This window comes from Amphiura filiformis, chromosome 13 (genome assembly GCF_039555335.1).
Source record: "Amphiura filiformis chromosome 13, Afil_fr2py, whole genome shotgun sequence".
NCBI lineage: Eukaryota > Metazoa > Echinodermata > Ophiuroidea > Amphilepidida > Amphiuridae > Amphiura > Amphiura filiformis.
This window is the reverse complement of record NC_092640.1, coordinates 26,496,295-26,513,743: the sequence shown is the minus strand read 5'-3', so window position 1 is coordinate 26,513,743 and position 17,449 is coordinate 26,496,295. Positions and strand designations below refer to the sequence as shown.

At 35.5% G+C, this 17,449-nt stretch overlaps 1 protein-coding gene across 1 annotated transcript in view; it reads left to right on the top strand.

The window, feature by feature from the left end:
* Positions 1 to 17,449, top strand: part of LOC140168169 (band 3 anion transport protein-like) — a 93,699-nt gene that overhangs the window by 9,066 nt on the left and 67,184 nt on the right. Inside the window, exons 2-5 of the mRNA XM_072191498.1 lie at positions 9,118 to 9,196; positions 10,644 to 10,821; positions 13,963 to 14,207; positions 16,284 to 16,435. Coding sequence (XP_072047599.1) covers positions 9,173 to 9,196; positions 10,644 to 10,821; positions 13,963 to 14,207; positions 16,284 to 16,435 — 599 coding nt within the window. The 5' untranslated portion in view covers positions 9,118 to 9,172. The remainder of the gene's footprint in view (positions 1 to 9,117; positions 9,197 to 10,643; positions 10,822 to 13,962; positions 14,208 to 16,283; positions 16,436 to 17,449) is intronic.

Below are 17,449 nucleotides of genomic sequence, written 5' to 3'. Positions count from 1 at the left end.
TGTTATAGTTTTTGATAACATTGCGCAGTAGCAAGGGAAACATCAAAGAACACTGAACCGGATATATTTTCGGATCTTCTCAATGAGTGCATATTTATAATAAATTAGTTTTTAGGTTTAGCGCTGGTATGGTACGGGAAGATTTTGTGTGCTCAACGTCATACTTGGTTTAGCTGGCCCTTTGGCTTCACCTATTCCTATACCATACATGTACCTCCGCTTCACCTAATAACTGTCTCATTCTTGAGATCTGGATTCGAAATAAGCCTGGCATGAGTGAGGGCCCCAACAAATTAAGAGCAAGGGCTCAAATGGCCCTCAGAAATTTTGGCTTACTTCGATGCCTGAAGTACACTATTTATAGCTTCATGAGTATTTATAAGTATTTGGCCCGCACAAATTTGTGAAGGACCCAAATGGCACTCAGAAATTCTGGCTTGTTTCGAGGCTGACACTAGATTGTTTACAAATATATACAACAAATATTTCAGCCAATGCCAAGAAATTTACTGACTCATTGAGTCATTAATTTTTCAATTCATTTGGATACTCGTAAACAATGTACTAGTACCTTGATCTTTAAACTCATCATTCCACGAAATTACGATATGGACAGTTAATTTGGTAAATGACTGCATAATTCCTAATTATTACCTTGATAATTCATAGCTGATATAGTTTTATTGTTTAATACTTGGTTGTTACAAGATTTGATAGCAATGATAGGGATGGAGATGATGCATGGCGACAATAATATTAAAAACAGTAATGCAGGGGTGTACTCTGCTACCTAGCCAAGTGGGACAAAATTACCCGCTATTAAAATAAATGACTTTTAATACAGGGACAAGCGCATGCACAAATTTGCAATTTTAACATTAATAAAATGGGTTAAAATTATGACAATTACAAAAAACTAGGCCAAAGGAAGATGTAATATCAGTGATGGCTCACTATATCTTTTCTTCAATGAGGATTTGAGTGCCGTGTAGACACATTGTACTTAACAATGGATGCGTATCCCAGCAGATTATTATTGAAACGTTTTAATGTGGATTCTCGCTCTCGTGTGGACTCAACTGTGAGAATTTTTATTTCAGTTTTAAAACTGAATTCATTTTTGTTTTTAAAGTCAAAATTTCCGCAACTTTATTTAATTTCAGCCTGTTTTTTGGCCGAATTTCACACACACTTTCAGTTTCTTTTTTCAGTTTTTGCAGTCTCATGCCTGTCAAGTGCTCTAAATCCAGGATCCCAGATGGAGTGCCATCCCAGTGGGTTGCTTGATTTTAAATACAGTGCTATCCATGCTCCATTAATGCTCAAAACAGATCCTAGATGGTGTATATTACTGGTACATGTAGTAGCAAGTTTGAGTAACTGGAAACATTAATACCATAACAACATTTAAATGTTTTCCCCAAATGGCGTAAAATCACTCAAGCGCGGATCCAGGGGGGTGCTTTGGTGGCTGCAGCACCACAGGGTATGAATCGCAAAAAAGAAAGAAAAGAAAGAAAGGAAAAGTATGCACCAAATCGCACAAATTGAGTTAAAAAATGCAACATTTCCCAAGGCAAGGGGACGCTGACCCTTCCAACACACTGGACCCCTGTATTGGTCATAACTTTTCAGCAGGCGTGGTTTAGGGGGGCAGGTCCTCCTCCCACAACAAAGAGGAAATGAGAGAAGAGAAAGGGGAAAAAAAGGAGAAAAAGTAGGTCTTCATTTTGCAAAATTTCCAACTTCCAAACCTCAGACACCCCCTGCATAGTGCATAAACAAGTGTCCATTTTAGCTTCTGCTTTCAACATTTGCCAATTTATGTTTAAAAACAATTTATAGGCCTACAACAATAGGGAAAACTAGTCCACGATAGGCTTCATGCCACATCATTTCACAAATTTTCGCCTTTTATATCAAACTAAAATTTTACACACTAATAAAGACAAAATGGTCCACCAAATCGCTTCAATTAGGTCTTCATTTTGCAAAAGTTTCTTACTTCTGAGGGGGCCACATCCCCCCTCAGACACCCCCCTGCGTCGCGCAAGCGCGGCGCCCTGCCCGCTTCGCGCACATTTTTTACATAATTTACGATATTTTATCTTATTTTAAAGCACCCCGGGGGGAAGCAGTCCTGGATCCGCCCTTGAAATCACTGATGGCACGAAATTAACAAAAGAGACCCTATTACTGTTACCAAAAATGGACCCGGGATGGACCTCTAATTTGCAAAAAATGTTGACAACGCTGTGCTCAAAATCAGATACCTTTTTGATGTGTTTATAACACGGATGCGTAACTTTATATATTTGATTGACCTCCCTTTCCCGGAATAAATCCCTACTGTACATGTAGGTACAGGAACCGCTGGATGTGTATCTATGTAAACATATCTAGATACAGAATGTGTACAAAATTGTATTATCAAACAAGGCCATCTATATCATATACCAGCTGTGATGACTGCATTTGATTATGATATTGCCATAACTGCTTCCTGGTTTTGATTTTGTAAGTTTGACATTTAGGCGGTTCGGAGGGGAGCATGACCTAGCGGTGTTCGCACTCAAATATTGAGACAAATAAAGCTGACACACAAGAAGAAGAATTGTATTTAGTCATAAAAAAGGAAATCCCAAGGCTTGATATGGGGTGTCATTTCCATCCCATCATGTGCATGATTTTTCTCGCGAGGTGAAAATTGCGAAAACTTACATTTTGATATCATTATTGGCGTTTAACTCAAGAACCCCAAGACCTGTGGAAATATAACTTATTTGCAATATTGGCTTCCTTGTCTAATATCCTATAAGATCAATGTATTATTAAAAAGTACACTGCAGTATTTTTTAAAGGCAAAGGGGCCATTCACAAACACTTGTAACAGGGGGGCCTGATGCGGAAAGAAAAATTCACTTATTTTTTTCAGGGCCCCCTTTCAGATCTATATTAATTTTCAGGGGCCCTTTTGGCCATGAAAAATGTATGCCAACCCCATATAAAATAGTGTAAAAAATTAAGGTGATTTGTTTTAAAGGTCCACACCTTCAGAGGGATCAAAATTTTCAGGGCCCCCATTTTTTGCATCAGGCCCCCTGTTACAAGTGAACGGTCCCTAAGACTTTCAAAATATGGCCCCCTGCCATTCCACTTGCCTTAAAAGACAAGATACATGTACATGTACAGGTAGTGTGATTGAATACAAGCTGTTATGTTCAGAGACATTGTAATAGCAAATATTATATTAGACATAGAACTGTTACAGTGATCAGTCAAAAGTCACTGACCCTGATTTTGGTATATATCCTTTGCAAGCTAAGGCTAAGCATTCCCACATTTTGTTACATTTTACATGATGATTTGGACTTTCCTGTGGGGGGCACTTGGCACAAATTATACTCTCCCGGAAAGATCCCTGTTTTTGAACCGCGCAGCTGAGAAAGACCGCTATATTTTACCAAAATAGAGCGCTGAAAGACCCCTAATTTTGACAATTTCTGCTCTAAAAGAACCCTAAATTACTCATTCCTTACATTTTTTCAACCAGAAAGCCTTGATTTTGACCATGTGCAACTCTGAACCTTTTACCAGTATCCCCTCCCCTCCAAAGGTCCACAATCTCAGAATTGGGAATATTTGAATTCCTTTTTGAGACATCCATAGAAATTCTCTAGTCTTATTTTATGAAAGAAATTTCAAAAAGAGCTGAGCATGGCCATATTTAAAAAATAAAAAGTCCTTGATGTATAACAAGTATGACTATTTTAATGTATGTCATGATGTATACATTAGACCATCTTTGATAAATAGTATTGCAACAACAACATATATTATTAATAGGCCATATATGCAGAGTAAGCATGGTGTTAAAAGTGATGTGAACTAAAATCATGCATACACTGTATATCAATGCATACTTCAGTAATATGTATGTGTAGCATGCATATAGACATTTAAATGTCAAGTGAATAACATTTGATTGATTTAATTCAAACTTACAGGGTGTCCAAAAAAAGCAACCTTCTACATGTAAAAGGGTGGAATTAAAATTTTGATTTCATTTCTGATGTTGCTATTTAATCAAATTCTTTATTCAATGGTGTGGTCTAGTTTGCAGACACAAAATCTGATTGGACAATCGCATGATTTTGGGTGCCATCTATTAGGCCGCAGATGACCCTAAAATGTAATCACAACTCAAGTATTGGTAAAGCGTAACATGTACACTTGTCGAGGCGCGCATATGTAGTAGTTGTAGCACATTGTATATGTAGGCTTGGCCTAGTGCGTAATACATGCATGAAGATGTGAAGTTGAAACAAGTTTCGTTCATATTAGAATAATATTTTATGATGGTAATTTAATTATTAATATAGTTTATAGTTATTAAATTAATATTTAACTGACTAGGAATGATAATAATCGTAGTAGATACCATGCCAGTTGTGCTGGTTTCCACTACTCAGAATATTGGACAAGTCTGCAGCAGTCATCTACCACATCGTAGAGGATAGTAAATGGTTCACCCACTTTCACATGAAATACTTAATTTTCATTTTATTATTGATATTGCTATAATTTGATTTGTTAGTAATAAAACTGAAACTGAGTAAAAACAAAAATTCCTATTGTTTATTCTCTGAATGAGTTAGAAGAGTGAAAAGAATAACATTTATCACGGTTCAGCTTTTGGATCATGACAACAACACCATGTATGTTTGTACAAATGAGCCAAAGAAATTATAGCAATATATTGCAGTTTAATGTGTCAGACTGTCAGTTTTGCTGGTTGCATTGAGTCTTGTGAACTTGTGCTAAAAACTGCTTTTGTAAGCAGTAACCAGGAGCATACCCATATGGTCATTTGTGCCCCCCCTTTTTATCTTTTATCAGTTCTGTAGTTCTGTAATGATTTCAGAGTTGAATGCTTATGTTATCAGAATGTGTGTGTGGGGGTGGGTGTGTTTGTGTTAGTGTTTTTGGGCGAAAATCGCGAAGCGATTTTCGACCCATATTGCGCTGGGTTTTGTACTACTTACTTCTTCACGGCGTTTCAGAATAAAAATGAAATATTCGTGCTGTCTATGTAATCAGGAAACTACAGAGGCGATAGTGTCCATTTAAATTTGTCATTACTACTTCATGTTGATATTCAAACAGTGCTATAAAGTTGTCTTACCAAGGAATATGTTTGTATTAAAAGAAATAATTGTTTTACAACTTCCATGAACTAGCATTACTTTTATGCAAATCAGAAAATTGCAACAGATATTTTTCATTTCTCTCAGACTGAGCGGTATTGCCAGATTATGCGTACAGTTGGGCTACATTAATAGCCTCATTATAGTTTTATTGATACTGGCAAAATACTTGCTTGCATGTGCTTGTTGTTTTACCATAGCGTATAGAATCTGATAATGATACTTTAAAACATGAACCACACAGTCAATTAATTTATGTCAATATGACCTTTTCAGGAGGCTGTGTTTATATAACTGAATCATTTATACAAACACAACCTTGAGTAAATTAAAGAGAGTACTTAAGGGATATAGAATGGGCGTTTCGATAGTATTTTTTGAAATCACGATGTAATAGGCCTACAAATTTTATGACAAATTTATATTAAAATTTGATATTTTTCATATTTTTGATATATAACAGTCCTCGAAGTAAATTTTATAAATCTAATGACATATTCTTAAAGTGTATGTAGCTGGGAGGAAAAGCCGATCAATTGAAAATTTTTGACCTATCATATTGAAAATATGGATTTTTTCCCAAAATGACCTAATTTTTTGTGTTTTGGGAAAGAGATCCATATCTTCAATACGAAAGGTCAAAATTTTCAATTGATCGTCGGGTTTTTCATCCCACCTACATACACTTGAAGTAAAAATCATCATTTGCGAATTTCAAAAAATCAAAATTATTTTATATCAAAAGGACATTCTTCGTATTTAGAATGCAATTCAACATGTCTGATGTGCTCTAATGTCCCACAATAAATACTGTCCAAACGTTCATACTGACCCCATCCCTTAAATGGGAAACTTAGGCAGGCGATAAAGAGAAAATATATTTACTTTAGCACTGAGCCCTGTGCAATACAAATCGCCCGGACTTATTTGCTCATGCAGACCATGAGTGTTTGCTTATTGACCAATTACCAGGAGAAAAGTCAATAACTGGTTGCCCTTTATCTGCTAACTTGGTTGAACCTGTACGGTGGTATACAGCTGTATACGTTGAAATCAATGTTCAATAAATGCCAAATGTTGCTAGCAGTAAAATAATTAAATAGGCCTACTACATGCAATGACAATAAATAAAAATTCCTTTAAAAAGGAATGGGGCGCCTAATGTGCATGTGAGTTCGGACGTGATATGGTGAATGCCATGGCATGGTGTTTAGATTTGATATTATAATGATCTACTCAGGGCAGGGAAGAGTAGAAGATGATCAAATGCAAATGTGTTTGATTGGGGAAAGTGTATCACAGGACCGTTTTGGATGAAATATTAAATTTGAATTGGAATGAAGCTGTCGTGTCAATTTGCGATTATGTGGGGTGGGGGAGTTCTGTTTTGGGGGCATATTGTAGTGATGATATTACTTCTACTTGCTTATACACTGAAAATCTAATAGAGATGAATTATGATGTCGTCATGCATAGATCTTAAGGTGGAATTTACGGAATATTCTAGAAATTAATAAATGGCTGAGACAAACCCGTTTGTCTTTCAGAAGATTTTAAGGTATGTAATTTGAAAATAAATTATTTGAGTTTGATTTGTTATAGGTCTAATTCGTTTTAGGCCTAAATTTTTCATTAATAGTATACTCTTTATAATATAGATATTTTATTACTTTCAGAAGATTTTATTTTCATTTTGATTTTGAGTTAATAGTTGATCGCCACATCTCTAAGACGGAAAATAAAGTACTAGCCTAGTTTTAATAACTAGAGTGACATAAAAAGTAGAAATACAATGCATGGGGAGGTACATTATTGGCATTCAACATGTTCAAAATAAAAGAATTTTATGCAGAGGGTGAACTTGTTCAACTGATAAATAAATTTTGTAGATGTCAGCATGAAATTATTTTTAGGTATAAATACTTAACGAATAACCAGAGCAACATGAAAAGTAGAAATATGGGGGAGACTCACTATTGGCATTCAACAGAATGAACTAATGGATGTTTTCATTCAAGTGCAAATTATGTTCTAAGTAGCTTAAACTTTAATAATTGACAAGAACCTATTCATTTTTTTAATCAAATTTGATTCCTTACTACACCTTTATCTTGACACTTCCTCATTTGTTCGCCCTGTTCCTTTTTAAAGGAATTTTTATTTAAGTTAACTAATGTTGAATAGATCAATTGATCAATTTGGAGCAAAATCATACCGTAAAGATTCGTCTAATGTCGCATATACTAGGCTCCCTTGACATAATAGGAATTTTAGCCACAAACAAAAAGTGCGCTGCTGTACAAATCCCGCCAGCAAATAAGGGCACAGACCAATTCTTGTAGGGATTTTCAGAGGACAGATTTCTTTATTTGTATGGGAAATTTACCTGGAAAGTAGCCCAAAAATGTGCAGTACCCTAACGTCCCAGTTGCTTTTTGGCAAGGTGGCGAGGGGAAGGAAAGAAGGAGGAAAGAAAAAAGGAAGAAGAAGAGAAAACTTTTTTTCTCGGGTGCGGTTTTGAACCCCCGACCCTTCGGGTGCCATGCCCGTGCACTGGCCTACCTTGCCACGGGGGAGTAGCTTGCCCAGCCAAGCTTTCCGTCGCCATATGACTGTTCGCATGATGATGCAATAGCATCATGTGGGATACCTGCTTGTGCCTACGCTTTCTGAATTGAGGTTTTTTGATGTTTGGTACTGTTAGGATTAAGCAAATCTTTACAGTTTATACTGGGAGGTATTGAAGCAAATAACATGAATGTTACCACATAAATTTCATGGAGCACTGATGCAATTTATTTTTATTAATTACCTTTTACCTTGATTTAGCAGTTTAGGTTTCAATTGAAGAAGATGTCTTACACTTCCCATAATGCATTTCTCCCATTTCAATTTTCTGTGCTGATTTGCTCCGGGATTTGCTATTTAGTGCAACATGGGTTGATAGTGACAAAAAGTACTCCAAATGAACAGAGCAGCACACCCAGATCTTGCAAAAGGTGTTTATTTCTTGACTATCGTCCCATGTTTAGCCAGTCTATTCTCAAAATGAAAACAAAGGGAGTCTGTACAAGTAATGGGAGTCATTTGTTGAAATGAGGTGATGTATCATGTTGCAAAGGATTCTGGGAAGGGTAAGATTCTTCTCTGAGTTTCCATTAGGGTGATTGGATCATGTACATACAATGCATGGTAATATAATGCTAGAAAGGGAAGCAAAATATGATGCAGTTGATGCTACATTTTTATTTTGTGTGCTTTGTGACATACTATTATACTATTATGTTTGCCTAAATAAATATATATTAAATGGAATCATAATCAGATTGTAAACTGACAAACTGGTCAACAAGTAGTCATGTCGCTTATCAATATGCAAATAAATAATACCTAATAACTGAATAACAGGTATGTGTCAAGGTAAGTTCAATGTACATTGATTTAGATTTGCTGCAAAAAATCTTTCACAGCTCACCTCAGGTAAAATAACATAATTTCCCTAATTTTTTCTTAACCCCCTGAGTACCTGCCGATCTAACAATGCCTCTTGATTGCAATTACCGTACATGATATCTTCACTTTAATCACCAATCAGAATGGAGCTTTGCAAATAATTCACCCCAATTTTTTTGCGTGGTGAAATTATTCTAACAAAGTTGCTGATTGGGCAAATTGATAATGAAAACTTCTTTTTGGCCAATCGGCAGGTAGTTCTCATGGGGTACAACCATTGGTTTCTATGCGACAGGAAATGTTCGAAATTGGTAGGGAAAAGAGATTTTTTTGCAGCAAATCTTAATCAATCTAAGGGTGTTATCTCAAAAATGATATCTTGCACAAGGAAAATGTGTTGTTTTGTCATCAAGCATGTCTACTATCAGTAATCCCTTGTATTTGTTGTTTCTTTCAGTGCAGCGAAGTACCAGGGCTATTCTTACTGAATAGATTTACTTGAAGGAAAGAAAATGGCTGATGGGGGAACACCACTTGTGAGTATACTATAATAGATTAAAGAGAAACAGATGGCATCCCAGCAGGCAAAGTCCCAGTGCTTTGTATGCATTTAGAATTCTCACATATTTATTAGGGCTGATTGTTCTATCACCTGGGTCTAATAAATAGTCACATGTGCCACACGCCAAAGATACATGTACATCAAGACCACGCTTTGATTAATATGTCGTAACAAGTGCAGAGATTTTCATTTCTCGCACTTCATGGAATGATTGACTTTCATTAACGGATGATCCTGGACTTTGCCATTTGGTGTACCATCTATTTATTATTAGTCAAACTAAGTCTAAGAGGATATGTATGTTTTACCCCATGAGAACTACCTGCCGATTGGCAAAAAAAAAGTTTTCATTATCAATTGGACCAATCAGCAACATTGTTAGAATAATTTCACCATGCAAAAAAATTGGGTGAATTATTTGCAAAGCTCCATTCTGATTGGTGATTAAAATGAAGATATCATGTAATTGACCAATCATGGGCAATGTTAGATCAGCAGGTAGTGCTCAGGGGTTTAACAAGGGAATATTCAGTAACCAACATCCCCTTATACAACATATCCAGGGTGCTGTATAATATACAGCAGTGCCAGCACCCTGGATATGTTATACAGTGTATATAAATTACCCTTTTAAAGTCCCCTTTGAAATTAACAGGGGAAACTAAAAGGGAATGGGGTAGTAGGGGAGGAGAAGGTGCTAGTACCACCTTTATGTTTTAGTGGAAGTGCTAGTACATGTACTGCCTTTAAGGATATACGATGTATTGATGGTCGAAGCAGCAAAATAAAAAGTAGTTTGAAACAGCATCTTGCGAATGGTAGTGAGCTTTAGCAAAAATTGCATCGCTCAATTCATAGCGAGCGTGTAGAAGAATTCAAATATCACAGATATACTTTTGTAGGTCCTGAGGTTCTTGAGTTATGTTGTAAAGAAGGCTGAAACAACAACACTTTTGTACATAACTCATTTTCCAACAATTTAAGCAAGTTTTCAAAGTATATGATTTGTAGAATTAACTTTTGCAAAACACCAAAGTGTTATGTTTCAATAATATATTGATTCAGTTAATGAAAATCAATTGTTTGGCTGCTTTGACCAACAATACCTCGTATACCCTCAAGTCATGATATTAATTGATTACTAGCATCCCTGTAACATAAAGGGAATGTTATTTGTACTTGTAGCATCCCGCGAACATGATATAAAAGGAGAGCTACATTGTAGCATCTTCCCCCATGACAATAATGGAGTTCTAGCACCTCTCCCCTATGACATAAAGGGAGCACCTTGGTGCTAGCATTTTCTAGCAAATTCCATCTTTCTTAGAGGGGAATTTTGAGCCGGTATTCCCAGGAAATTAACATTAATTTTGTTTCCAGCTCTGAAGCTTGTTTTAATTGGTTATATATTTCTTTTGCAGCGTTCCTGTCTGTCTCAGAAGTCCATGGCTTCCCAGAAGTCTCTGTCCTCTATACAGGACCCAGAAACTGAGGAAAATATCGAGAAAATCTTTGAAGGACCCTCCAAGTTTTATCTACCTGATACCAGTGTTGAGTGTAGCCCCCAGCATTTTCATTATGATGAGAAAGACTATAAACGTAAGTATACTATGGCTCCCAAAATGAGCGCAATGGGCTATTCCATTTAAAATCCACACTACCCTGTGGAAGTCTTCCACAGACGGAGTATGAGTTTCAAACATAATGGACAGTTGGGTTACTTCTATTTGAAATACTCACTCCAGTTGTGAAAGATATAGGTCAAGCCATAATACCACAGGGAGAGTATGGGTTTCAAAGTGATTAACCCTGACCACTGACCAATAAGATTTGAAAAACATACTCCCCCTGAAGAAGATATTTCCAAAATCTTCCACAGGGGTAGTGTGGATTTCAACTGGAATAGCCCAATCAGTCACAGTCTTTTGCCATGCGTTGGTTACTACATGTCCAGGGGCAGTAGATATATTGTGTGGCTGCTTGGTGGTCTACTTAGATGGCAAATCATAGGATATTACCAGAAGTCTAATTTGAAAATCATTTGTTTCAAGGTTGTTTGATTTCATGCCGATTTTAATAAATCCGCGATTTAAATCATTTGATTTAAATCAACTTTTTTCATTTTTTACCATTTTTGATAAAGATAAGTTAATTTCTTTCTTAAATTGACTGTTTTACTTCATTTGTAATGTTTCTACACCTTTTGGATGCAATTAAAATACCTCTATGATGTCACTTTATCTATTGCTAAAAATTCATTTTCAAGGTGCAGAATTCAACAGGTTTTTTCCCACAATTTTACCAAATTTTTTCTTTGAAATTTTCACATGTAAAAATATGTTTTGATTTTTTTGTAAATACTTTTACTTTTACTCCACTGTTACTCTTTTGACTTGGAATAAAAAAAATCAAAATAAAAAAAATCCGATTTAAATAAAAAAAATCTGATTTAAATAAAAAAAAATCTGATTTAAATTAAAAAAATCTGATTTAAAAAAACAAAAAAACAACCATGATTTGTTTACAAAATATTTAAAAAAATGACTAATGTACATGTAATTATGTACAAGCAAGACAGTTGCCGGGTATTGGAATACATACATAACAAAATATAGAGTCGTAGAGAGCAAGTAAAAACAGTACCAGTTTGTTGTATAAAACACACATTGGTTTAATATAAAACACAACGTTTTGGACCAATGTGACATAACAAAATATATTTCGGATCATTTCCACTTACAATAGGTCAGGGCATAGGAAAAATATTTCCTGTCTGGGAACTTAAACTATGTTGCTTTAAATTTTCTGTGAAATTCGCGAGCGCCTTGTCGCTCGCCCTTAACGGTTGGGGTCCAGGGGCTCAAAAAGCCGAAAAAGCTCATGGATTTTAGACTTAAAAGTAAGAAATCACCATTCTGAGGCTCTAATTCAGGCATGAGAGTGGGCTTTGATAAAAAAACAACTCTGAAATATCAGAGCCCCCCGCAGTGGTTGAGCCCAGGCGATTTTAGCAGATTTAGCACCCCAAAAGAGGCCATTTGTGACATAAAAAATGCATATCTATGTTAAAGTAATTCTTGGCCTGTTTCAGACATTTTTGAAAAAATGCTTCCTTCATCCTAAAAAAGTGGTTTTAAATGTTCAGTTTCCTATACTTTTGTACATGAGAGGCATTCTTCAAAGTTTTTTCTTTGCCTAATAACATGGCCTACATGGCTGAAATTGATATATATAATGCACAATATAAAAACGATGATTCATAAAATTGTTGACACCCCCCCCCTCTTCGGGTATGTGGGAGGGGCCCCCATGCTGGGGGAGGGCCTACTAATGTGCATGAAGAATGCATTGTATGATAAAAGTAATGTGTAAAATACGCTACATTTTATGCTCTACAATACAACAATGAACAAGAGTTGAGTGTTGGACTTCCTCATCTTCAGAATTATCTTGTGGGATTCATTTCCGACATGGTCAAGTAATTATAGCATACATTTTAATAACATGTTTTTCCTGGCCTTACCCAAACTCTAACCCATCTCACAAACCTTACTATAAATATAACACAACCAAGCCTAACACCCTTGCCCAACCCCCAAAAGAGAATTAGGGGTGAACTTGATTTCACCCCAAAATTGGACCTACATGTATATAGCATGTTTACTATTATTAAATGCATGAATATATAAAGTTTCAATTACTTTATTTAGCCTCATCTCATCAAAATAGCTATTTTTATCGCTTATTATAGGAAGGAGAAAGCTTTCACATAATTTTGGAAATTTAAAAAAAAAAATCTAAAATTCTGAAAATACCAAAAAATACATTTAAGTGCATAAGCTTTTTTCTTCTGGGTAAGAATTTTTTTTTCTTGCATGCAACAGCCTTTTTCTTGCAGGTTAGAAATTTGATAAATAGGTCCATGCATACATTTTGTATATGATGACCTATTTATCAAATTTCTACCCTGCAATAACAAAGCTGTTGCATGTAAGAAAATAGTACCCAGAAGAAAAAAGCTTTTGCACTTAAATATATTTTTTTTTGTATTTCCAGAATTTTAGAAATTTTTCAAATTTCCAAAATTATGTGAAAGGTTTCTTTATTTTGTTAGCAATAAAAATAACAATTTCCATGAAAATTGAAATGAGGCAAATTTAAAGTAATTAAAACGTTATAAACACATTCATGCAATGCATTTAAAAACATTAAATATAGGTCAGATTTTCTGTCATTTTCAGGTGAAATCAATTTATACCCTAATTTCCTTTTGGGGGTAAGGGCAAGGGTTTTGGGTTATGTTAAAGGTCAGCTGGGCTTGGGTGGTTTGAATACATGCAGTAAGGTTTGTGGGTGTGTAGGAAAACATTTCAAAAAAACTTATAAAACATTAAAAAAAAAAAAAAAAAAAAAAATTTTTTTTTTTTTTTTCTGTGACCTCAATTTTTTTCTGGGAACGGCGCTGGCGCTTACCGCAGATTTCGAGGGCCTGCAATAGGTGTTGTGTCTCAATCTGCTTGGTGGTCTACTGTACTTGTAAGATGGCAAATCATTTGATGTGGCAACAAGAGTCTTGCACGCAAAAAAATTGTCCAGATGCAATTTGACCAGTCTGGGTGTGCAAATCATAACTTCATACCTGCACATCTGCATTTTTTCCAACATTATAATCAAAAGAAATAGCTATCAATATGAAATTTAAAGAGCAAACATTTTGTTTCCTCATTATTGTCCTCCCAGGTCATCGCAATGTTGACATGCATGTGCATCATCCTCTTAGTCCAATATCTCGCAAGGAATCAAAGACGTCTCTCAAACCTCGTCACTCCTCATCAACCATATTGGACTCGCCAAGTGGCACCAAGCTGAAGCAGATCAGCTCTAAGAGCAGTGACCTGACGGATGGTGGGAGGACAACACCAGGTATCCTAATCACAGATATTGATGCAACAGATATTGGTGATGAGGACAAGAAACTTGCTTCGGTAAGTACATAAGTGGGCTATTCCATTTGAAATCCACACTAACCCTGTGGAAAATATGTTCCGCAGAGGGAGTATGAATTTTAAATGGAATTTACACATTAGACAGCTCCACTTGAAACTCACCATCCCTCTGTGGAAGATTCAGGTTGAGTCTTTCTCAGAGGGTGTATGAAATTCAAATGGAGCTGCCTAATGTGCTAATTCCATTTAAAATTCAGACTCCCTCTGTGGAAGATATTTTCTAAATCTGCCACAGGGGTAGTGTGGATTTCAAATGGAATAGCCCAATGAGGCAGATTTTGTCCATAGAGGTGAAAACTGATTTTTTTGTTTATTTGAGCTGCCTCTCTACATATACACGGGCTTGGTTCAAATCTTTCATATTGGGCTATTCCAGTTGAAATCCATACACCCCCTATGGAAGAAACAACCTTAATCTTCTACACAGGGGGTGTAGATTTCAAATGGAGTCACCCATTCAGGTAAGCCCATTTGAAATTCACACTCCTTGTGTGGAAGATTAAAGGGGGTGGTGTATGGATGATTAAAGGGGGGGGGTGGGGGTATGGATGGGGTGTGGATTCTTGTCCAGAAATTTTTATTTGTTAGCAGTGGCAGCACTATGGGGGGTATTTCCCCAATATTTTTCTTGCCCCCCAGTTTGCCCCCTTGAAGCAAACCCCAAAATTTCCATGTTTTGCAGCAATTTTGTGCAAATTTGTTGATTTTGCCACCCTGAAATTCACTTTGACCCATGCTCCCCATACCTCCCCCCAAAAAAAAAAAAAAAAAAAAAACATGCTGCCACTGTTTGCTAGTATTAGTTAATTTCTTCCACAAAAGAAAAAAAATAATGAAAAGGAAACAGACTGAAATGATGCATGCATTTCTTCCAATATTTTTTTCCAAGAAAAGTATAATCTAGGTCTTTATGTTATCATGATTTATACATCAGGCACAGAGAATGCACAAACATATATTATCAGTCTGCTACACTTTTTGCCTAAGTCATTTGTTGTAAAAATAGAAAGATTCAAGCCAGGTATACCAACTTAGTGTGGGGAACAAGACAAAGACAAGATTAAAACCAATGCAGTATGTAAACCATGATGGTGTACACTGTTACTGCACTAGTCAAAATCCAAAACCACAGGGATAGTAGACAAACTTAAAAAAAAATTTTGTTCAAGTTTGTCTACTATGCCTATAATTTTGAGAACAAAGTACAAAAAATGATTCAAGCATGCATTTAAACATATTTATTCACCAATCTTTTCGCGAGAACAAATGATAATGATACAAATGAAAGGGAATAATCCGAAATAATTAGGGTAATTACGTAACTGATGTATGCTTGTACCACATTTTGTTCTTTGTTCTCAAAATTACAAAAAATGACTTGGGCAATTTTATTAGCGTAGCAGGCTGATGATATAATCCACTGAGTAGTATGAAAACAACGTGTAAAAACATGGAAGTTTATTTCTTACCGAAAGGAAAAATTAATGATGGTTGTTATGTTGCTTCCATGTTCTAGTTATTCCAATTTTCACCTCAAAAAAATTGTAATTTATTACTCCAAAGAGTCACACAGCTGTACATGTAGTAATTATGTTGTAATGTATGATCAGAAACAGTTCACAAAATAGTGATTAAAAGACTGAAATTTTGTCATTACATTTCCAGTTTGTAATTAGAAAAAATAATTAAACAATTTGGAAAATATTTCTGCCAATGTTTTGTGAATCTGAAAATATAACCTTTCCAGTAAAAGTTTTTCTTCCACAAAATATAATGTTAGAGATCTATGGACATTTTCATGGTGAAAAGTGTGATCAAAGACAGTTCACTTCCATAAAAGTGTGTATATTTTTAACCCACTTTTTCTTGTTTTTTAATAACTAAAACAAACAAAAAGCCTAAAATAAAGGCCCAGCGGATAGAACTATACACTAGGATGGCTTTCACAATTTGATGCATGCAGGTTTGATTTTTTGGCCAAAGATATGTAGCATATATGATAAGAAAATTGGACCACCCACCATTAATGAGCGCTTATTTCTTGTTCCTTGCTAGTTTACCATTGGTGATGGTGAGGAAGAAATAGTGCACCAACCTGAAATAGAGGTGCACCCGGTTGAGGAGGGAACCACATCAGAACCAAAAGAAGATGAAGGACACCACCGTGACAAGCCACATCATCATCATCACCATCATCATAAAGACAAGTAGGTTGCTATGTCTGATTGAATTGACCCAATTTTGTACCGATGGAAGACATGACCTTAATCTTCCACACATGGAGTGTGATTGGGGTTACCTTTTAAATGAGTTACTCTATGTGAAAGCTACACTCCCTCTGTGGGAGATTTAAGGTCTTGTCTTCCATAGGGGGTGTATGGATTTCAACTGGAATAGCCTTATACTATCTTCTGCTTTAAACACTGATCATATATACACTTGTTATCCATGTGTATGGATTTCAACTGGAATAGCCCAATTATATATATTAAATCAGAGTCCGAAGTTTACCGTTTTCTAAAATCCATTTTCCGTGTTGTAATCCGTGTTGTAAAATCCATTTTTAATGAATAAAGCTTAAAATGTATAAACAATGATTATGAATGATATTAATGTCACAATAAAGTGTTCAATATCGCGATCAATATGCTCTGATTGGAATATTCTCACGATAATAGGCCTTGGTAATACTAATATACCTTTATTTCGGTATTATTAAACAGTATTTTTTATCATAAAAGTTGACACACACAACTCAAGATTGTTTTTAACAGTTATTTCTGTTATCTTTTTTATAATTTTTGTCACGTCATACAAAAATGTCATTTTCAGTGTTGTACCTCCGATTCTGTGATTTTTTCCTGTTTTCCGTAAAATGGAAAACTTCGGACTCTATTAAACGTCTTTGTCCAGATTGACAGCCTCAGATCTGACTTAAGGGCAGAGTAATGGGAGAGAACATGGACCTTTTCGAGCATCATTATTTCTGAATTGGTATGTCAAAAGTATATAAAACTATACATTTTTGGAAAGGAAATGAGTCAAGGAATCCCATGGTGACGTCAGATTTGTTCAAAAATCTCGAATTTTTGAAAAAATCACAAAAATTCACTTTTTTACCCCAATTTTTTTGTGACAACTTAGAAAAAATCCGTTCGGAGTAAAAAAGATTCAGTTAGCCTTTCATGAAGAAGAGACATGAACTTAGGGAAGGTTTTTTA